This window comes from Falco punctatus (assembly GCF_963210335.1).
Source record: "Falco punctatus genome assembly, chromosome: 11".
Lineage (NCBI taxonomy): Eukaryota > Metazoa > Chordata > Aves > Falconiformes > Falconidae > Falco > Falco punctatus.
Window position 1 is genome coordinate 1,921,997 of NC_137591.1, and position 22,749 is coordinate 1,944,745.

Sequence of the window (22,749 nt, forward strand, 5' to 3'; positions counted from 1 at the left end):
TTTCAATTATCACCTTTACTGTATTTGCCACACGTGTCCTTAAAATCTCTTTACTTGATCTAAGATATAAAGTTTTACAAATTAATCATCTATAGGCAGTAGGTTGACTGCAAATACACCAAACTTTTTTTTTTTCATTACCTGAGAGTAGTACGGGAAGTAATAAGTGTAAGTGAAACAGCTGCATTCATCACTTTCTGCAGGTTTTACTCACAGAGATTTCCCTAAGATAATCAGTAAATTGATTTATACTCTTGAACAGGTTTAGGCTTGGATCATTGGAAAAATCAATACCACTTTATGTCTTGGCAACCAGTTATCAGGCAATTTTGTTAGAAAGGAAACCAGGAAGTGAATTGTTGAAATACGTGAGGAAGAACATCTCTAAAGTTTTTTTTAATCTAGTGAGAGAATACACACCTTCTTCTAATCAGATGCAAAATGTAAGTGAAGGAACACAGTTTCACTGAATTTTTAATTGTTTACTACACTGACTCATAAGTCAACAGCTGCTGGCTTACCAGCAGGTGCTACAGCTCACACAGTTGATAGAAGTTACCAGGAGTTGCAGCTTTGATTGGCTCCCTCAACTACTTTGTTAGGCATAAAAAGCATAACAGCCCTTCTTTTAGTAGGGTAAGGAGTTGAGAAATTGGGTTTTTCAGTACTGCTCTAGTACTGGCTAGGTAGCTGTGGGTCTTGGTACTTGGGCTTTTTATTCTTTTTCCTGGTGTGCAGCTTTGGAGTTTATTGCTTAAAACTCCTTATTATGCTGGTGTGTTTTCTCACGACATTGAAGTTTTTATCCCTTCTTATAAAAGTGTCTGAGGTATTTGTGCATCTTTATTGACTATAAAAGAAATTTAAGTGATGAGCTTAAAATGTCTGAGCAATGTATGGCTGTATCAAGATGAGCTAAAATGCTCGTGGGGTATTTATAACTCCTCAGGTTACAAGTGTACTTGGTCTACAAGTCCTGAGAAAGAAAACACTTAAAAAAACCTAAAACAAACAGCAAAACCTATGCAATGTTTGTTGGGGTTGGGTTTTGTTGTTTGTTTTTTTTTTTTCTTTTGGGGGGGTGGTCTCCAGTATACCTATATCTGTAGGAAATTTACAGGATGACACAAGGTAGTTGAAAGAATGTGCTTTCTGTTGGAAGCAGATAGTGTGTGTGATATTTACTTGGGGGGGGGGGGGGAGGGAAAGAGTAAACATATATATATATATATAGTGAAAAAAAAGCAGGATTTTGAAAAACAGAGGATGTTAGTTAAATGCTTACCAACAGCTACCAAAACGTGGCCTTGGGAGAAGGAACAGACACCATAAATATGTCAAGCTACGGCACAGGATAAGGTCAAGGAGACCAAAATAGTTGATGAGAGCAAGCGGGAAAACTAGTGGAACTATGTGTGAACTATCCTAATTAGCACACCAAATATCCACCCTCTTGGAGGCCCCTATAAAGCCTGGGGGGTAAAAATAAAAAAAAATCAGTACCTTTAAACAGAGACAACATTTGTAAGAACAGTGAGAATTGTGATTAAACATACTTGTAAACAACTGTTCAAAGTGTATGAGAAGTTCTTGTTGAGGTGTGCTGGCTTTGTAGATTACCACCTGGCGCTCATGGATATGCAAGTAATCTCGGCTGTGAGTGCGGATCAGCTCTTACACACCGGGTGAGGAACCCAGAGTTGGAGTAACAAATGTCTTCAGGTAGTTGCAAGTGCCATGCTTGTCTCACAGGACTCAAGAAATGCATAAAGCACACCTGCCTCTTTAAGTGTCTGTGAAAACGCCCTGAAAACCGAGTTAAATCCTGTAATGCGAGTTGGCTTTTTTCCCCTCATCTTAACAAATAACCAAGGTGAGTTTCTAAGGTCTGACCTGTGTGCCTGTGCGTGGCTCCTAGCGCACCCTCCCCGCAGGGGAGGCAGGGACCTGGGCCGAGGCGTACAGCCCCCGCCGGAGCAGGCTGCGACACCGCTGCCGCCGGGCCAGGCCACACCCAGTGACGTGAACGGCCGCGGCCCTCCGAGGGACAGCTTGGATCAACGGCACGGAGACCAAACACCCGGCTCAACACCCGCCTCCAAAGGCCAGGCGGATGCCGCTATACCCCTGTCGCTGTTTGGGACACATCTGCCTGCCTGCTCGGAGGACGCAGGCCACCTGGCCGGCCTCGCTCCGCCCGCCGGAGGCGGCCCCGGCCCTTCTCCTCAGACGGCCGCCCGCCCTCGCCTCACGTCAGGCGGCAACGCGCCCGCCGCTCGGCCAATCAGCGCCCGCGGGCGGCTCGCGCCGCTGATTCAAACGGCAGCGGCCGTTGGGCTGCGTGGGAGTTGGTGCGTGTCCGCCCCGGCGGCTGGAGGGCTTGTGCCCAGCGACATGGCGAGCCGGGCGGCTGGCCCGGGGCCCTACCGCGCCACCAAGCTGGTGAGGACGGCGGGCTGGGGGCGCCGAGCCGGCCTGGCGGCGGGGGGCTCCGCTCTGCGGGCTGGCTTGGGGCGAGTTTGCGGGGTGGGAGGAGGAAAGTCGGCTGTTGCCGCGGCGCCCGGGGCCTCTCCCTCAGGAGGGCTCTCGCCAGCCTCGGGCTCTCCCCCAGGGGGTCTCTTCTTCAGGGGTCTTCTCGCCAGCCTCGGCCTCTCTCTCAGGGGTAAAGTGCAAATTAATATTGACCATCCAGGGCCCCCGCTGACCAGGTTCAATTTCAGGGGTACCTGGAGCAATGTGAGGCCGTTGGGTTTTTGGGGTGACCGCGGTAGCCGCTGTGCGGGTGCGCGGCGTGGGAAGGTGGGTGCTGTGGGTGGGAGATGGCCCTCTGCCCACCCTGAGCGCAGTCACGCAGCGCAAGGCGCCCTGCTCCCTCCCCGGCACGGCCTTGCTCCGGGGAACTGAGCGACAGCCTAATAAGAGGGTCCTGCTAATTGTAGTGTTCCATCTAGTTTTGTGCGAGTAAATAGGAAAGGAAGAAAATACTTTAAAACTGGTGTTTATGTACTCTGACGGCTGGATTCATCTCGTGTCTGAGAGCTGCTGCAAACTTGAAGGCTGTGGTTTGCCAGTGCCTCAGGAGACTGAGCTGATGTAAAATGCTGGGCATGTGCAGACCAGGTCAATAAAACTCGTTATCTCTGTGAAACGCCAACCTTATTTTCAGTTTTAGAAGGAGGTGATAAAAACCTAAATGAAATGTACGTGCATTCTTTACTCTGAACTTTAGATTTGAATTTTCTATATGAATGCTGCTACGTTAGGCAGTATAACTATCAGTATTTGTTAGCATTAATGTAATTTCATGTATATGCTTATAATAGAATGTTGTTTTAATTGAGACTTACAATGATCAACCTCAGACTTTAATCTTAATGTTCCTTGTTGTTTTGTTTCCCATGCAGTGGAATGATATTACAAAATATTTCCGAGCAGGCATGCCATTAAGGAAACACAGGCAACATTTAAAAAAACATGGAAGCTGTTTTACTGCATCAGAAGCCATAGACTGGCTGCATGAAGTATTAAGGGATAATAGTAACTTTGGTCCTGAAGTTACTAGGCAGCAGACTATTCAGCTATTGAGAAAGTTTCTCAAGAATCATGTAATTGAAGATATAAAAGGGAGATGGGGATCTGAAAATTTAGAAGACAATGGTGCACTATACAGGTACTGAAATGAAGACCAGTTAGCAGAGCTTTTCAGGTTGAGAATTTTATTTTAAAATCTTATGCTCAGATCCACAGAAGTATTTTGCTTTGGGTTGAGCAGTTGGGCCAAAAATTCATTATTAGCACTGTTTTACTCCACTCACCGTTTTACTTTACTCTGACTTGCAGTATAGACCATACAGCCTGTATGCTGAGGGCTGTTTCCATGCTTTTGTCTAGCCAAACTTTTCGCTGGCTTGCATGCTATGCTCAAGGGCTTTGGAGGAGAGCCAAAGAGAATTTATTGTTGTGGCTCTGCCCTATGCCACCAGTCCTGTGTTTACTTTTCTTGTATATTTTACAAAAAAATCTTAAATGGGAAACAGAGCCTACCCTGAATTCTAAAATTAAAGGTATTAATGGCCCTTGCCTCCTGAATTCTGGTCTCAGTGCTGTAATAAGTATCTGAGTATGTTCAGCTTGACTTTGGAACCAAGAACACTAGCCCAAAGCTAATGTATAAAACAATATTAAATGACATTCAAAAGAAAAAAAAATCAGTATTTTTCTTCTTAATTTCCTGAATTACTTAAGAATCTTATGGAATCATAAGGTATGGGTTTGGTTAAGTAACCTCTTATTTCTAATCTATTGTAAATGTTTTTAACGTCTCTCATGTTCATTACAGGTTTCCTTCGACATCTCCAGTTAAACCTCTACCAAGCTCATGTCCACCAAAAGAGAACTTGGAAAACTTCTCTAGAGACAAAGAAAGACTTTTTAAATTGCCACATTTATCCAGGAGAGCTCTTAAGAAACATGAGTCACTACAGTCTCTGGTAATGTTTCTTACATAATTACAATTGCCATGTATTTTCTTTATTCCTAACAAACAAACAAAGCAAAACTATAAGCGATCACCTTTTAGTGACATTGTTCTGTTGCGTCATCTTCCCTTCCTGCTTAAGAAATAAATTGGTAGGTTCTCCTAGACAGCGAAATAGAACATTTATTAGGCATAATAGGAAGATGTAGCTATATTTGATAATGAAGTGTCTTGGTGATGTGTGCTGTTTCTCCAATGTACAAAACAAGATTTTATTAAATAACCTGTACATAATTAAACAAAATACATATGTGCAAAATCATAGCTGTAACTGTAACATGGCATTTTTGAAATGTTGGCAGCAAGTGAAAGGGATTGTGCATTTGACAGAAGAAATTAAGTACGCTTTTTAAATGAAGCTGTTTCTTCTAAACTTACTGACAATAGTTACTGGGATGGAAGTGGAGGGATAGAGTGTTCTTAACCCAGCCATGTTACTTCATCAGAAAGAAAGGTCACTGCACACACCCCTTGCAGTATAGGGGTAATTTTGCATCAGTGTGATCTGAGATTACACAAGAGTTTGAATTATATCTACATGTATAAGCAATTGAGCATCTTAGGCCATCAGTATGGGAGGTTTTTTGTTTGCTTTCGGATTTGGTTTTGTGTCCTTCAGTGCAGAATTATTCCTGTATTTTAAAATATTTGGAGTGCTGGAAGGTGGAGTTGCAGAAATGATCTGGGCAATCTGTCCTTGTTGAAACTTTATGTTTGTTTGTGTATTTAGGACAAATAAAAAGGCACAAATTCTTTAATTCTTTTGCTTTACGAAAAAGATTGAATGTGTTTGGCCTTTTAATCTTTTGAGATTTGTGTGTGTGTGCACGCGCGTGCGTACTTTCTAAATTTAGATTGTGATCCTAAAGGAGAATACCACACTTAGTAATACATTTGGATTTGATGTGTTTCTACCTTTTAAACTGCTGACTTCTGAGTTATTAGGTCTCTTTTTCATAGTGTGCTCTGGCTTTTTAGTTGGGTATGCTTACATTTCAGTCCTGAGACTGCTGAAGTCACACCCTGGCTCGTGTTGGAATTTAATGTTTTGCCGAATGACCTATCAGTCCAGAACAATTTTTACTTGATTTTCAATTATCTTAAGAGGCTTGTTTATCTTATGGTATAAACCACTTATTTTCAGGAAAAATTAGGAAAAACAAAACGTGATATAATAGAAGAAAACAAGGAAGACACACTGCATGGGAGGGAAATAAGCCAGGAATATGTGCAAGAAACTTGGAGAAATATCATTCTAATACAGTAAGCACATTATAAAAAGGACCTTCTTGTATATATGCTTTGTGTGTGTAATGGCCCAATCAAGCTTTTCACTTACAAGTTTTTTTAAGCTTTAAAAATTATGTTCGAAGTTGAGTATTTTTACTAGCTATTGTTTACATAAGCTTTCTAGTGTATTTATTAACATTGGATTGTTGCATTTAAGAAATTTATAGATATTTGTTATTGTTGGAGTCGAGGTATATTTCAAGTACCATAGATGCTCTTTCTTACTGATTCTTGTTGTTTGTCCAAGGAAAAAGTATGTCCTTAAATAGTCCTTCTGGAAGTGAGAACTTATTAAACAGAAAACTAGCTTATCAAGTAACTGTTGTTTGAATAGATACAGAAATAACTTGTTTTCATTCATTACTAGCAAACCTTCTGGACAACATCTGCTCTTTCACTCCCCACAGTTTGCAAACCATTTTAGGCCTCCCATCTTTGGAAGAAGTTTTGCAGCCAACACAGATAGTTCCTGAGTATGTCATATACAACATGACTAACGTAAGCAGACATGGTGTTGTTATTTTGCAGAACAAATCAGGTAAGATTATTTTTTTTTTCTGGTTTTGCTTAAAGATTCTATATGGTGTAATTACAACAAATAATAATTGAAGTAACATGTTTCATAGTCTCTTACACTTTTTTCCCAAATGAAGGTACAGTGCAGTATATTTGTCTTGAAGGTTTTGTAGGTATATCGCATTCACTTCTATATTACATGTGTACCAATATTTAAAATTAGCTTTAAACTTGATCTTTTGTATTTGAGGTATTATTCAATAAATTTGTGCCATTATTTGTGTCTGTTATTAAGTCTTTGGACTTATCTATCAATAATGTACTTGTTTGTTTATTTTAGAAGACCTCCCACACTGGGTGTTGTCAGCTATGAAATGCCTCTCATACTGTAAGTCATTGAATAGTTTTTAAGTTCCAGAAATGTATTTTGAGAGTTGAAAGTGAAATATAGTTGTATGTTAAGATCAACTGAATTTCCAGAATCAAACATTACAAGTAATCCAAGTGCCTTGATATGCTAAGAAGCAATGACAGCAATCCATATCAAATTATCGAACAGAAACGTTACCAAAGAGTTAATATGTGTTGAAGGTTTTATATTTCAGGTAATCAAGGTATCAGTCCTTTAGTAATCAGGCTAGTTATTCTGCTTTTAGGCTGCATCGTCTGATTCTGTGTTATGAATTTTTGGCAACAGATTAAATTAGTGGAAAAAGAGGAGCTTCAGCTTTCCTTAATCCATGAAATGTACAGGAGAATTAATTAAACTCTGTAAGCTTTTGGTGAAAGCATTCTGTCCAAGGCTATGAAAAAGCTAAGAACTGGGGTTTTTTACAAAAATAATTTCTAGTAACAGAGTCAGGCAGGGAGAAAACTTGAGTGGCTGGGCAGAACCTCTGTGTGGTTTCTTCTAAAATGTTTTTTTCAGGAATAAAATGACTTTCTTTTTCCAGTTACTGGCTTTGAGCTGGACTAAAACAGTTTCTACATTTCATATTAAAGCAGGGAGGCCAATTCACAGGGTTTTTTTTTAATTTGTCTTGGAAGGAATCAAATAAAATTTTGCAAAGGGTTTCACGTAAAAGCATGCACGTATAGTCAGTTTTATAGTCTACTAAATTTGTCATGACAACAGAAAGAAGAGTTCTGATTTGTTCCTGGATCCCAGACTTGGAGTATAGCTCCTCTAGTACCTCCTTATCTGCTTCCCAACCTCTTTCTCCAAGCAATCTTTAGAAAAATCTTATGCTTAAAACTCTGTAAGACACCTTTTACAGTTACAGTTCATCTGTGGAAAACAAAGGCCTTCAGTATCTTACCAATCACTGCCTAGTAGATGAGATGGATTTTTAAAGTCAGACATTTTAGCTGTTAAACATGTTTTCTGACAGCTGAACTGTCATTGTCTGCAGGCTTAAGAGTCAGTCTGCAGTTATCCCTTGTTTTGGTATTGATGTATGAAATACCAAGCAGAAAAACTACAAGTGGTTACAAATTATTGAAAACTTAGTGCTTGTGTTTTGTTTTCTCTGGATTTTTTTGTTAAATGTAAAATTTAGAAAGGCATGATGTTAAACCTTCAGAAAAGACAAATCTGTTACCCAAGGCATCAGTGTTACATGTACTTGAGTGGCTGCCTTGGAACTACTGGGAAAGTATTTACCTTGAACTAATGCAGTTAACACAGGTTTTCACACATTAGTGGGGGGAAAAAAGTGCTTTCACGGTGAATACAATGAAGTTCAGTTTAATGGCAGAGTCTGATGTGGATTCTCTTGCTGCTAAAGGAGTGGGTTTGTTCTTCAGCATGTGCTGTAGCAGACCTGTGTGGTACTAATAGTCTTTCTCCTTTGCAGTGCCATTGATTTTTATGAAACTTCACAGAATCCATCTTTAAGGCTTCCTTTGTCACATGTGTTTGAAATAGTATTACAAACACATACAGATTGCACTGATGTAAGCTTTGCATCTCTATGAAGCAGGCTTTGAAAAGATTCTGGAGAAGCAGAGGACGGACTGACTTTTCTCTTACCCCCACTGCCCACAACTGCCTCTTTAAATGGCTAACAGGGCATGCTAGAGTTAGATGAGTGCCTTTCAAATGAAATCGGAGATGATGAGCTATTTTCCTACGTGTGCTTGCCCTGCTGTTTAACTTTTGCCCCTTTTCCTTCATTAGCTCCTCTCAAAGCTTTAGTAGCTATAACATGATTGCATGGTGTGTGTTTATACATTAGCATATGTGCCTAGCTGCACAGTGGAACTGTGGTAGGTGTCACTCCAGGGTTAGTATGGCTTCAGAAGTTCAGTTTGCAGCGTACGCTGTTGTGAAAATGACCTTTTTCTTTTTTTTTTTCTTTTTTTTTCTTCAACTGCATTTGCAAAAACATAGAGCCTCTTACATGAAGAGCACTATTAGGAAAAGCAGGAAAGGGGAGAGCTTGGTGAGTGGATTTAAATTGAGGAGGAAAATATAGCCGAGCACTGTTTTTTGAGCATTACAATATGTTAATCCCCACATCAGTTCTCTATTTGGAACTAATAGGTCTTTGTATTTGTGGGTTGAAAACTGCAAGCAAACTTTCTGGTTTTTTGAATTCTGAGTTTCTAATTTGAGTGAATTAGTTCAAGTGGAGATTTTATCTCTGCATCTGCTAGGTATACTGTAATGAAATGATTAAGGTGGTAGTTACTTTGCACAGCGAACACTAAAAATACTGAAACTGGCAGGGTTAATACTGCTCTGCTATATTTTTAGTGTACTGTATGCTAATGTGATTGTGATTATAAAATCTGGTTGTATCAAAAGTTAAATTTTCCCTGGTTCTATGTGCAATTTAAACTGCCATCTCCTAATTTGTTGGAATTGGCTTTGTAAGGTAGTGTATTTCATTTGTAGGAGTTCAGTGAAGTATGATAACATCAGGGTTAAAAGATCTAGAAAACATCAAATTTTGTTTGTACTAGGACCACTTCCATTCATTCCTTTTCTTGCCTGTAGCAACACGGACAAGGTTTATTAACTAGATTCTTAGGTTATTGGGTTGCTCATCTGTCTTCTGAAGAAAATTAGTTGCCTGTAGCTGTGATTCACCACGGGAGTAGTGGTGAACAAAACTTTCTCTTGGTGAACCATTTGAATAGAGGAACTGAGGAGGTCCCCACAAAGGGAAGACACTGACCAGCTCTGCTTGGCCTATGCATAAAGCGATGTGTATATATTGATTCTGTATTGGCCGGCTTCTCAGTCTGCATGCTGTTCACAGTATGTTATAGGATGAGTGCCTTGATCTAGAAGGTAGAGCTCCCTGTGGGAGAACTGGGATAACTGTACTTTGGAAATGAAGGAAAATCCTAAGAGTTCGTTATTATTTTGCTGAGAAACCTATAAAGTTTTCATTTATTTTCTTGGTGTGGAACAGCTTGTTGAAACTGAGCACACCTCTTCAATGGCTACATAGAATATTTTACTGGTTTTGCTTACAAATGGTACAGTGCTAAACTAAATATTTGTCTATTGCTGTCATGATTCTCTTTTTGTGAAAGTCATTCCTACAAGAATATACTTGATTTTTATTTATTTATTATTTTTATAATACAATTATGAAACTTTTTTTGTGAATTTTTTTCTTTACCTCTTTTTAGGGCCTAGAAATAATGACATGAGCCAACCAACTTACAGTGGGTTTGAACGAGATGTATTCAGAACAGTTGCTGATTACTTTCTCAATCTCCCTGAACCGTTGCTTACTTTTGAATACTATGAACTTTTTGTTAATATTTTAGGTATGTATGAATTCAGAAAAAATCACTGCAAGTTATAAGTTTGTATCGATTGGGGAAGAAATGTGTAATTCAAAGCAGACCTTGACCCCCTAATCGGTATGGCAGCTTCAGTCACCTGAAGGTCGTCAATGCTATCGTTCTGTATTACAATATTAATTGAAATGCAGCTCTGTCTTATAATGTCTTATATAAATTTCTGTCTGAGCTAACATTCTAAATATGCAATAACAAAAACTTAAAAATACGTGCTTGTTCCTGTCCCTCACTATTGCAGTGTGTTAACTTTCTTTATTCTTGCATGTTGGTTGCAATTATCTTGTTAGATTGCTTTTGAACTGAGCTAAATTTTTCTTAAGTTTTACTAACAGTCAACTATAAATCAGTGTCTTATGTTTGTTGACGTCTCTGTTCAGTTAGCAACTTTCTGAACTTGTTCAGTTTCATACCACTGGCATCTTAACTTATATTTCATTTTCTGATAGTTATGTGTGGCTACATCACAATTCCAGATATATGCAGTGGAAAACATTCTGTCCAAGATGAGAAATGTGACCCACAACCTTCAAAAATTCCTCACTTGAACTCTTTCAAGTCAACTGAGTGTCTTCTTTTAAGCCTACTCTGCAAAGAGCCTGACAAAAAAAGGGAAGAATATAAAGCTTCCAGGAAGACTTCTTCAGAAAAGCTAACTATTCAAAACCCATGTGTAAAGAAATTGCAGCGATATAAACTGACATGTAAACAAGGTAGTGCTGATAATCTAATAGGAGGAAGTTGTCAAAATCTTTCAAGTTTCAGGAATGAACAAGACCCACTGCGAACATTTAGGACAAGATGTTACTCTTTGGAAAGAATTGGGGATCCTACTTCAAGTATACGCAGTAAAGGGGATTCAGATTTCCTCAGCCAAAGTGATGTGAACATCATCCTGGGTACAAGAAATCGAAAACAATCATTGCTGTATGAGCATAAAGCTAATTCTGTACTGGAGCTGGGTTTTGATAACACATGTCAAAAACAAACCCATGGTATCAAGGGGGTGTCTGCTTCAACTCTTCAGGATAAAGAGCTATTTAATGAAAATCAGGGATTGAAGGAAATATGCAGGTCTCTGAGTTTACATGGCAAGTGGAATTCCAAAAGTTACGCTAGCATTAATATACCGGTTGCTGAAATCACAGTAAAGCCAAGGCCTCAACTTTGTGGGCAAGGAAAACCAAATACCTCTGGTGTGGCTGCTTCAATGGATGGCAGGACTGAAGTTTCTGATATCACCGTCAAAAAGAGACTCTACAAAAGTACCACAGAACTCTCACAATACTCTTTCACTCATTCTTCTTATGTATTGACTGGCACGCAAAGTAAGATGGCTTTCTAAAGCATGTTGTATTGGCTTATTGTGTTGACTAACTAATCTCTGCTTCCTTAATCTTTGGCACTGTTGCTAGGTTTTTTGATATGCATCTGACATGATCTGTGGGGTTTTTTTAGAAAAAAAAGAATCTGGGTCTAAATTGTGCTGTTTAAAGGTAGCTCTTTGTACCTCTGCTAACATACAGTAGTGTGTAGTATCTTTGGAGTCTTAAACTTGATGTGTCAGTAAATCATCTTCCTGCTCAGGTAAGTGATAAGTGACTTAGACACTGTCTCAAAGTGAGGCAGGGAATTTGCACAAACATACTTCTGGGAATACCATTGGTGTCATTTCTTAATCACATTTTGGTCTTAATTGTACCAGCAGTTTTATCATAATGCAGCAAGTTGAAGATGACAGCACAAGAAAAGGCTGCATAACACTTCCTATGTTACAGATGATTTCTATGAAATGTGGTTATCATTGGGGAAAAAAAATATTTCTTGCTCTGAGATAAAAATATCCTGAAAATTGGTTCAAACCTTAATGACAGCTATCTTTATAATTAACTTGTAGATCTCCTTCAGCCTCATTTAGAAAGAATTGCTGTTGAAGCACTACAAATATGTTGTTTGTTACTTCCACCCCCAAATCGTAGAAAGATTCAGCTCCTAATGCGTATGATCTCTCGGATCAGTGAAAACGTTGATATGCCACGACTGCATGATGCGATGGGTACACGTTCTTTGGTAAGAGAATCATGAGTGCAGTGTATTGTTTTAAGAACATTGCTGAAGTAATGCTGAGAATACTAGCAGTATTCCATACTTGAGGTTCTTGTCTCATTGCAAATAAATAGTGATTAACGGGTGGATTTTTCATTTCCAGAATACTTACAAAAATCCGACTTGAAGCAAGCACTTTCTTGTCTCCATCTTAATGTATTTCAAATATCGGTGTTGCTTTCCTTTACTTTGGGAGGAGAAGGGAAATAATTTCTTAACAGAATGCAAATGATCATTTAGCCTAGCTTCTCACCTAAATACCATTTAATTTAAAAGGTGTTGGCAAAGTGTCTGTAGAAAACCTTTGTCAGGCTAAACAGTTGTGCGTGTGAAGTGACAACAAAATCAGTTCCAAAAAAGTAAATTTTCTGCCTAGTGGGTTTAAAGATTACCCTTGAAGTCTGGATTTCAGCTTTCATTGGAATGACTAAAGATTTTTGTCAAACAAGATTAGTTAAAACAACAAAGTACCTGCACATGCTAAGTTAAAATAAGCCTACTAAAGGCTGGACATATGAAAGCTGTAAAAATGTTTTGTAAAGCTACTTAAAACTGGAGCTTGGTGTGCGTTAGATCTTGACTAGGCTGGCTCTGCAGGTTTTTTTATCATCTTACTTGTCTCAGGATGGCTAATTGAAGATGCACGCTTTTCTGCAGGGTAAGACTTAATCTCTTATTATTACCTCTTTGAAATATGTAACTGAGAGTACTGTTCGAATCAAATACAAGTCTAATATTATAAGAAGTTACTTTATTTCAAATGAGGAAAAAATTGTAATCAGTTTTCCTCCTGTCTTGACCAGTGGTGCAGGCAAGAGATTGTAGTGAAAGTTGGTGTTGGAGAATTCATTGTGCTACTGTGTAGACTGCAAAGGCGGCAAATCCCTCACCTGTGCGTACTAACAATCTGCTAAATGCTTCTAGATGATACAGACTTTCTCTCGATGCGTGCTATGCTGTGCAGAAGAAGTAGATCTTGATGAGCTACTTTCTACAAGATTAGTTTCATTTCTAATGGACCATCAACAAGAAATATTTAAAGTACCAACCTACCTGCAGGTTGCAGTTCAAGATCACATAGAATACATGAAGATGGCTGAGGTTGGTGGCGTGATAGAAGTTTGAGTTCATTTGCCAATTGCAGCATGTGTGTTACTTCTGAAAGTTGGATAGGGAAAACTGCAAGTAAAACCATATTTTGAATGCAAACTGTTATTAAACTGTTGGTGCAATCAGAGATATTAGCTATGTTCTAATATTTTGCAACTTCTGATATCACTCTAAGTCAGTATGCTTAGATTTTTGTTAGGTATTTTCTTACTGAAATAGTGCATAATCATTTGAGTATATGCAGACCCCTTCAACTTCTCTTTCAGTGCAAATACCCAAAGGAAGAAATCTGTGCCATACTGCCAACATATTCATACTGCAAACAAATAACTCCTCAGGAGTTTGAAGAACAAAAGGTTTCTACCTCTCAAGCTGCAGTGGCAGAGCTCCTGGAGAACATTATCAAAGATAAAAACTTGTCTGTGAAAGACAAAAAGAAAAAGTTAAAACAGGTAAGAAACTTGGTGGATATATCATCTAATTAAGAAAATGCCTCTGTGAGGACGGGATCCCTGTCACTAGACCCTGGTACAGAACAAGAGCAGGCTGTATAGAGAGACATGCTTATTTTGAGGAAGAGACCTGTTGAATGGTTTTTTGATTGCATGCTCTGACTAGGATTTTAAAGACCGTTTAATACAGCATTTGATGCTATCTGGCAGCAGCAGTGTTCAAACAGTGGTTTAAAACTGATGTAAAATTATTCTGAGATACAGCTCTCTGCGGACTAATATGTGATAGAATTACAGCATGATTTCTTGTGGAGAACCAGCCATACAAGTTCCCATTAAAATGCCATAGGTGGGCTTAAAGTCGATAGGCAATAAAAGCAGTGCTTTGCTTTAAGAGGTCAAACTCGTCTGTTCACAGCTCTGAAACATTCTTTCCTGTGGACTTAGCTTTGTGTTTTGTAACATGTATATTGCTCAAGATTATCTGGCACTTCTATGGCCTGCTAATGTATTGCCTAATACTAAAGCTAAAATACAGCAATTCTGGCAGGATTTAATACTGGAGGGGTTTTTCTTTTTCGGAAAACCGTTGGCAAGTATTTCTGACCAATTGAATAGTATTGTACTTGTCCTAGAATCTCCTAAGCGAGTCTTGTGACTCAAATTTGAAAAAGCAGCTTTTCAGAGCAAGCACATTTTTCTCTTTGGTACCCCTCCCCCAGCTTCTGCGACGCTGACTTTCATGTGTTGTGAAAACTTTTTGGTCCTGTAGAAGCGAAGGCTGGACTGTTGTTCAAATTCATTCTTCTGGCATGTAAAGAAGACTAGTTACAGTCAATTAAAACTTGGGAGTTAGTAAGCAGTAAGAAGTGATACCCAGCAGCACTTAAAGCAGGTGAAGTGGAGAAGAAGAAAATAAACTAAAATCCTCTAAAGTTAAAGTAAAACTTGAAGTACATACTTAATATTTTTTTTAATTGGTTCCCACTAAATTCCAGAAGCAGCTTGTACTGTAAGGGCCATGTGCTAGGAAAGTAAATTTTAAAAATTTAAACGGAGCTATATCGTTACAGTCTTGCCGTTTGTGCTGGGAGAGCTAGTGGTGTGATAAATCACAACTTGTGGGATGATTGGGTTTTGATACTTTGAATTGGGGAAAGCCAAATACATGTCACTTCCTAGAGGGTTAGGCGCAACTTGCATCAACACCAAAAGTTACAAGTGGTGTCATTTTCCACAGGCTGAATCCATCAGCAGAAAGCTTTGGCTGGTGTATAGATGTACTTACTGTTTTTCATTCCTTACGGAAGCCTTAAATAGGAAACAGGCAAAACGTCAGAAACATGTCTCTGAAACCAGATATTTTTGTTTAGTTGTATATCTGCAGGAATGGAAAAATAACTCCCTTGGTTAAGTAAAGTAAGTTTTCCTGAGAGAAGACCTTCAAATTACACTGAATCTTGGTTTCCATTTAGGTAAAACATTTATTATTGCGATTCTTGAAAGACAGCTTTCCAAGCAGAAACAGAATAGATACTGATGCTGGCTGGACAGCGTGGCTTCACAGGGGGGACTGCCATGCCTTGCTCAGGAGGCTGGTGGAATGCTGGTCATGCTGTTCAAACAGTATGCATCATTGCTTTTACTTCGCTGATGAACGGCACTGACGTACGGAATTAGACTCTATAACTCAAAAGTTATAAAGTAGGTATGTTTATTGCGCGCAGATGCACGGGGGATCGCTCCTCCACAAGCGTGCATACCCGAAGTGACGAACCATCTCACATTTATACAATGAAACAAATGAATATTCAATTAACGCCTATACATATTCGTTACCTAAACCCGCTTATTGTCAGTCCTTTGCCTGGAATGTGGTGGTCTTGCAGGTTTGTAGGTGATTCATGTTCTTGTGACCATCTGATCTTCTTCAGCAAGGAAACTTAGCACTCCCTCCCTCTAGATAGCATTGGAATATCTCTCATCCTTTTCTCATTCTTTTTTAAATAGCCCCTTTGTTAGAGGAAGAAGGGCAGGCATCTCCCCTCTGGCGTCTCCCCGTCTCCCCTTTGTTAGAGGAAGAAGGGCAGGCGTCTCCTCAAAACTGTAGTTGTCTCCTCAAAGCTGTGTGCCTATGTGACCAGACACCATACCCACATTCCTTGAGCAGACACACACAATCACACTCGATGTCCATTGTCCCCATTTCACACTATTTCTCCATATCAATCCCCCCTTTTCTATCAAACTAAGTAAATTCTTTTACTTAAGCAGTCTTCCCGAATGATATAAAGCATCATACATAAGTGTTACCCTTTTAAACATTCTCCAAACCCACAAATATAACATAATGGCTAGTATTAAGGAAATTCCTAAACTGATCAATAAGATCACAATGGGGTGTACCATACTGTTAAGAATTGATTCATCTTTTCTACCTGGCCACTCGATTGTGGTCGGTATGGGGTATGTAATTGCCAATCTATTCCTAGATGGTGGCTGATCTGTTGCACTATTCTGGACACAAAATGTGGTCCTCTATTCGAGGACATTACCGCTGGGACTCCAAACCTAGGTATTATCTCTTGGAGCAGTATTTTGGTCACTTCCCGGGCTTTAGCAGTTCTGGATGGGAAGGCTTCTGGCCAACCTGAAAAGGTATCTGTTAGTACCAATAAATATCGATACCCCCCTTTTCAAGGAAGTTCCGAGAAATCGATCTGCCAATGTTGCCCTGGAACATTTCCTCTACTAATGTTCCCTAGTTTTATTTGCTTTATTGGGATTATTGCATAAACACATTTCACATTGCTGAGTCACCTGTTTTATTACAGTATACAAGTTTTGCCCTATCAATTTCTGATTTAGACTTTTATATAAAGCATCAGCTCCCCAATGCGTCTTATTAATAATAGGGCTGTGGTCCATATTAAATTGGATGGTACCACTATATGACCATCCCTTAAATAAGTCCACTTACTTAATTTTATTTTATCATTCATGTCCTGAATTACCTTGAAGTTTTCTTTAGAATAGTTTGGCTCTTGATCTGTACTTACAGTTTTGGATTTTATCGCCTGGTATTAAGGATAATCCCTCATTTCCTACCTCCTCTGTTACTTGTCTGGCCTCATGGTCGGCCAGGCGGTTTCCAATTTCCAAATCAGTGCCTCAGAGTGGGCCATTCCTCACATCAAGGTCTGGCATGGCATATGTTCCCACCGCTCAACGCCTACTGGGTTGCAGCCAGCAGCGGAGCTCAAGATTCTTCTTGGTGGCAAACACAGAGGCCAACCCAGTCTTGCCCTTGACTATGGTAGGAGGCGCCTGACCAACCTTATTCCTTGTACTTCGTTGTCAATGCAGTTTCATCTGCACATCCCATAACAAGTCACTGTCACGGCAAAACACACAGATTTACATTAGTAGAACTACTACAGAGTGTATTTTATTTCAGTTTTTCTGCCAATATCCCCGCAGCCTTGCTGACCAAGGGATATTGTTTTTATCTGAACTGGGCAAGCCTCCCCCTTATCATTTTTACTGTAACAGGTAAAGCATTTTTCACCTTTTATTTTCAGATACACCTGGTTAAAAATTTATTTTACTTCAGGGAGGTCCTCTTTTCTGTTGAATTAAAGATAAGCTTAATATTTCAATTACTTGATCATTTTTAACTTTTAGTTTCATTTCTCCTTCTTTAAACGTCTAGATATTCTAATAAATCTCATCCCAACAAAGATTTCGGTGAATTTGGCATTCTTATTTGTTTTCTTAGTTTATACTGTAAAGGTTTCAGGATGTTTTCCTGGTGGCCAGCAGCTCCCACAACTGTAACAAATTATTATTATTTTTTACTGAAGTTTAACAAATAAGTTGGTTTCGTATTCACTAAAATTCCACCTCATACCCATTCCCTGCCCTAAAAGGGGCCGTTACCGGTCCTGTTGTACTGCAAATGCTGCAGCAATTGGGGTGACATTGTCAGCAACAGCAACCCCCTCCTCCCCACCATCCGAAGGATTCGGGGCAGGAGATGCTGTTCCTGCTCTGCAGGTTACACAAGCCTGCCTCTGCAGCAGCACTTGTGTTTTAACTCTTTCTTACCCTGAATGCAAATCTGCTACTTGTTGCTTTAAGTCTGTGTTATTACATATCAGCCTTCGCAGGCAAATAGCAAACACCCTGCCATGCATCCAGCATGACTCAGTCGCACCTTCGAGGGGGTACGGGGGTTTGTACAAACTCACCCCAATACTTTAACACTTTCACAAGGTCTTTGATTCTCCACCCACCCCCGCCTCAGGTTTTACATACATTAGTACAAGTTTTTGTCTTACAACGTGTTTCATTCTGGTTGCTCCACAGAAGGAACCGCAACCTGAGCTTTTTAACACAAAAATTTCAACAAGAACATCTTTCTAGTTTAGGTCTCAGGGGTTTTTTTTCCTATCCTTTTCTAGAGCCATAATCAAAGATCAGGTGATGTTAATCCCGCACTCTTTCTAGTGCTAGTACCATAGGATCCCGAGGGGGTACTAATCCACAGTCCTTTTGCCACTCAGGTTTGTCCTGGAGGACAAAGAACATGTCTGCATATGATACTTCATCCCATTTTCCCTCTCTCCTCAGAAACAACATTAATTGCAGGAGAGTGTTGTAATCTAACGTTCCTCCCTCCTGAGGCCATTTCGCATCACTCCAATTTATACAAAGGCCACCACTGATTACAATATTTAATCAATTTCCTTCTATTTTCGGTACCACCATGCCCTACGATATCACTCCAATGTTTTAATATACAACCCAAGGGCGATTTTTCACAGGGCTTACTCCTTCCATTTCCCATTTTGCAATTTTAATTACTTTGTTTTTCTCCGGCCGCCTTAGCCACCCAAGGTCGGAAACGCGGATAGAGCTTCTTACTCGTTTTGCACTCAAACGCGCGTCTCAAGCACTCTTGCACTCACACTCAGTCAAAATAATTAAGCTATACACGGAAAATCAAAATGCGCATCTCAATCACACCATTCACACTCTCCGGGCAGCCCGCAGTCACACAAGCAGTATGTTATACGGTACCGTGCACTTATGTACAACTTTTAGGAACACTGACAGTTCACAAAGTATGCATTTCAATGAACAATTGCCAAAAAACAAACAACAAAAAACCAATTTTTCCTGGTCTTGAGCAGAGTGTTAAGTTTTCCGCTATTTGCCACGAATTACCAGAATATTATTATTTTTCAACATACATTTCATAACTCCGAGTTTTGAACATATAACAAGACAACACATAGAACAAACAAGATACAGAGCGCTATTTCAGTTGTTACATTCTAGGAATTCCCCAATTCTTAAGACAACCTAAAGGAAGTTTTTAGCTTCCTCTTTTTCCTACGCAAAAGTTTCCCTTTTACTTTTGCTGTGAGGTCCCTCTTGTTCCTGTGAGATTCCGCCTTATTCTGTCCCGCCCCCCGCTTTCCATCACGAGGCCTCCGGGCTTTTAGGAATGGCAGTAACCTCGGGTTTGCTCGATCTGCCCTCAAGATCGCTAGCGGCCACCCCTTGGTCAGCAAACCCCCTCCCAAGGTACCTTTCCTCCTGGGGACTACGCTGCGCGCCGGACGTCTCCGTGCGTCTCACCAGCCGCCCCGTTACTAAACATACCGTTTTATCCGCGGATCCAGGGGTTCTCTTCTGCTCCCGGGTGAACAGCTGAGAAGAGGAGGCTCCTCCGAGGAAATCTCCCGGGGCGCGCCTAGGAGCGTCCGCTCCGCAGCTGGTCCCTCAGCCGAGCAGAAATCCTCCTGCCTGGCTCGCCAAAACTGACGTACGGAATTAGACTCTATAACTCAAAAGTTATAAAGTAGGTATGTTTATTGCGCGCAGATGCACGGGGGATCGCTCCTCCACAAGCGTGCATACCCGAAGTGACGAACCATCCCACATTTATACAATGAAACAAATGAATATTCAATTAACGCCTATACATATTCGTTACCTAAACCCGCTTATTATCAGTCCTTTGCCTGGAATGTGGTGGTCTTGCAGGTTTGTAGGTGATTCATGTTCTTGTGACCATCTGATCTTCTTCAGCAAGGAAACTTAGCACTCCCTCCCTCTAGATAGCATTGGAATATCTCTCATCCTTTTCTCATTCTTTTTTAAATAGCCCCTTTGTTAGAGGAAGAAGGGCAGGCATCTCCCCTCTGGCGTCTCCCCGTCTCCCCTTTGTTAGAGGAAGAAGGGCAGGCGTCTCCTCAAAACTGTAGTTGTCTCCTCAAAGCTGTGTGCCTATGTGACCAGACACCATACCCACATTCCTTGAGCAGACACACACAATCACACTCGATGTCCATTGTCCCCATTTCACACTATTTCTCCATATCAGCACGGCACGGTGAGCAACTACAGGCTGTCACTGCAAATGGAGAAAAGGCAGATAGAATCCTACAGTGTTTGCTCGTAGCTGCTGTGACTAGAATAATCCTAAAAATCATTGGGACTAAAATGAGATTAGAAGCTTTTCTCATTTCAACAGAAGGTGAAGTGCCTGATACAATCTGCTTGACTCATTGTTTACCAGTTGTGAACTCGAAGGACAAAGAGCTACAGCTTTGCTCAAGTGTCACAGCAGTTACTTTACGTGCCCATAGCCTTGTTCCTCCTGCTGATATGCATCCTTATGAGGCAATTTGTGCTCAAGTCCTGCACAGCTGGAGTTTCTGGTTTCACAGCATGGTTTGGGTTGGCAGGGACCTCCAAGACCACCCAGTCCCACCCCCCACCACGGGCAGGGCCCCCTCCCCCCAGCCCAGGCTGCTCCCAGCCCCGTCCAGCCTGGCCTTGAGCCCTGCCAGGGATGGGGCACCCACAGCTGCTCCGGGCAGCCTGGGCCAGCACCTCGCCATCTCACCATGAAGAAGGGTTTCCTCCTAACATCTAATCTAAATCTGCTCTCTTTCAGTTTAAAGCTATTCCTCCTTGTTCTATCACTACAATATTTTGTGGTCTGGTATTTTATCTTAATTTTTGCTTTTTGTGTTTTCTAGTTTCAGAAGGAATACCCTCTGATCTACCAGAACAGATTTCCAACTACAGAAAATGAAGCTATGCTATTTGAGAACAAACCTACCATCAAACAACCAATACTTAGCCTAAGCAAACCAAGGTTTCGTAGCCTAAGATACTAACTTAACCACACTTCAGCTGCTTATTTATTTGCTGGATGGATGTATGAATGATTTACCAAAGGGCACTTGCTACAGAAATTTGATGGTGGCTGTGTGTAGAAGGAAGAAATGTTTACATGGACACTATGTTTAAAGGTGCCAAAATAACTTTTTTTTTTTTTCTGTGTAGATAACTCTTGAATGACTGCTAAGAGAGTAATAAATATTTATCTGTTTAAAAATTATTACAATATATTGTGCTTGGTAAAATAAATGTGAAAATAAGCATGAGGCTATTAGTAACCAAAAATTTATATATGGTTTTCATATGGAAAACTAATGATATGCGTATTATAACTTTTAATGTCTGTTCAGGAATTTGTGCCATTTATCATAGTTTCTGTAGATTATGAAATGTCTGTATGTTGTGAATAACCGCTGACTAAAAGTTGCAAAATACTTGTCTTTAAACAATGTTCTTTGAGTTTGGGCCTAATTTAAAAGTTGGTCCTGTGATTTCTAAGGGAGCCAGAAATTCACTATCAATAAATGATTATCTGACTCCGTAAAATACTTCTGTTTATCTCATCTGTAAAATTCACATGAGCTTCCATATATTTATTTTTATTAAAAGTCTTAGATATATTTCTAACATATTCGTGGAAAATTTGTTTTGGCTCTATTGGTATATTTCTCAACATGATAAAGTGATGGATGATATGTGAAGTGACAATGAATAGAATTGGAATACACTAAGTATTCCTATCTTTTTTTTCAGAATTAAGAGTTTGTTTATTAATTCTGGTGGAGCCGAGGCTCCCGCACAGGAGTATAAAGCTGTGAGTATTTTTGTGAGAGAATAATTCGAAGTGTTTTCATAAAGGAGATCCCAGCTTAATATTTAGACAGATATGATCCAAGCAAAAATCTAGTCACAAGTGGTGAGTGATGTTAGTGTTTGGTACTGGGCTCGGAAAAAAATGGGTGCTTTTCTCCTGCGTATTTGCATCCATAAAAAAAAGAAGCCTGAAATCCTGTTGTTTGTTTTTCCCAAAGAAATGCTCATAGTATGTAGGTGTAAAGCCTGGGTGCTCAAGAGAATTTTAAATAAGATGTAATGAAAAAAATCCCTTTCCTCTTAACAGGCTAAAAATAGTGGCAAAAAGATGAATGCACCTTTAAGGCTTCCTTGATATATTAAAAGTATTGTCGTTTTGGAAAGATGTGATTTGGAGCTGTAGTCTGCCAACATGCCAAGCATAAGCTCTGCCATGAGACCTGTGGATGCTGCTGCATGTGATCTGGAAACATGACTAGTATGTACTGCAACAATTTCAAGTTATGTGTGAGGAGGTTTTTCTAGAACATATCCCGCAAGTAGGAGCACTAATGGATCTGCTGCTTGCTCTGAGCACATTCTCTCATCTTGTCATGAGCTGAAGGTCCTTGGAGGAAATGAGGCTATCGCATAAAATATATAATTTCTGTAAATTCTGTTAATATCCAGTAATTTTTGTGTATTCCAATACCGTGCCAAAGGGAGGAACAATGTCTGTCTCCTTTATGAAGTGCTGGCTGTGCTGGGCTTTGTTAGCCATATATACACAATTCCAGGTCTCAGGTGTTTGCTGTTCATGTGTTGCTGTGCTTGAACTTCTCAGGTTGGTCTGATCGCTTGTCAGGGCCCTGTCCAAGCTGTGACCTGTCCCTCATGTAACCAGGCTGATAGGTGGATTTCTCTTCT

The 22,749-nt window shown here is 40.0% G+C and overlaps 1 protein-coding gene across 6 annotated transcripts; it reads left to right on the forward strand.

Annotated features, from left to right (window-relative positions):
- The first annotated feature begins 1,815 nt into the window (after positions 1–1,815).
- Positions 1,816–21,657, forward strand: DEPDC1 (DEP domain containing 1). Of its 6 annotated transcripts, none has more exons than XM_080406709.1 (12): positions 1,816–2,442; positions 3,405–3,670; positions 4,340–4,490; positions 5,682–5,800; positions 6,235–6,365; positions 6,684–6,731; positions 9,989–10,129; positions 10,612–11,490; positions 12,060–12,232; positions 13,193–13,369; positions 13,645–13,830; positions 20,886–21,657. In XM_080406709.1, exons 1-12 carry the CDS (start codon positions 1,831–1,833, stop codon positions 21,024–21,026), a joined length of 3,024 nt encoding a protein of 1,007 aa, XP_080262835.1. In that variant the 5' UTR covers positions 1,816–1,830; the 3' UTR covers positions 21,027–21,657. The 6 variants fall into 6 exon arrangements, 5 of the variants coding, with proteins under 5 accessions (XP_080262835.1, XP_080262836.1, XP_080262839.1 ...); XM_080406710.1 differs by having other exon boundaries at positions 10,639–11,490; XM_080406711.1 differs by lacking the exon at positions 1,816–2,442 and adding an exon at positions 2,493–3,120.
- The last annotated feature ends 1,092 nt before the right edge of the window (positions 21,658–22,749 follow it).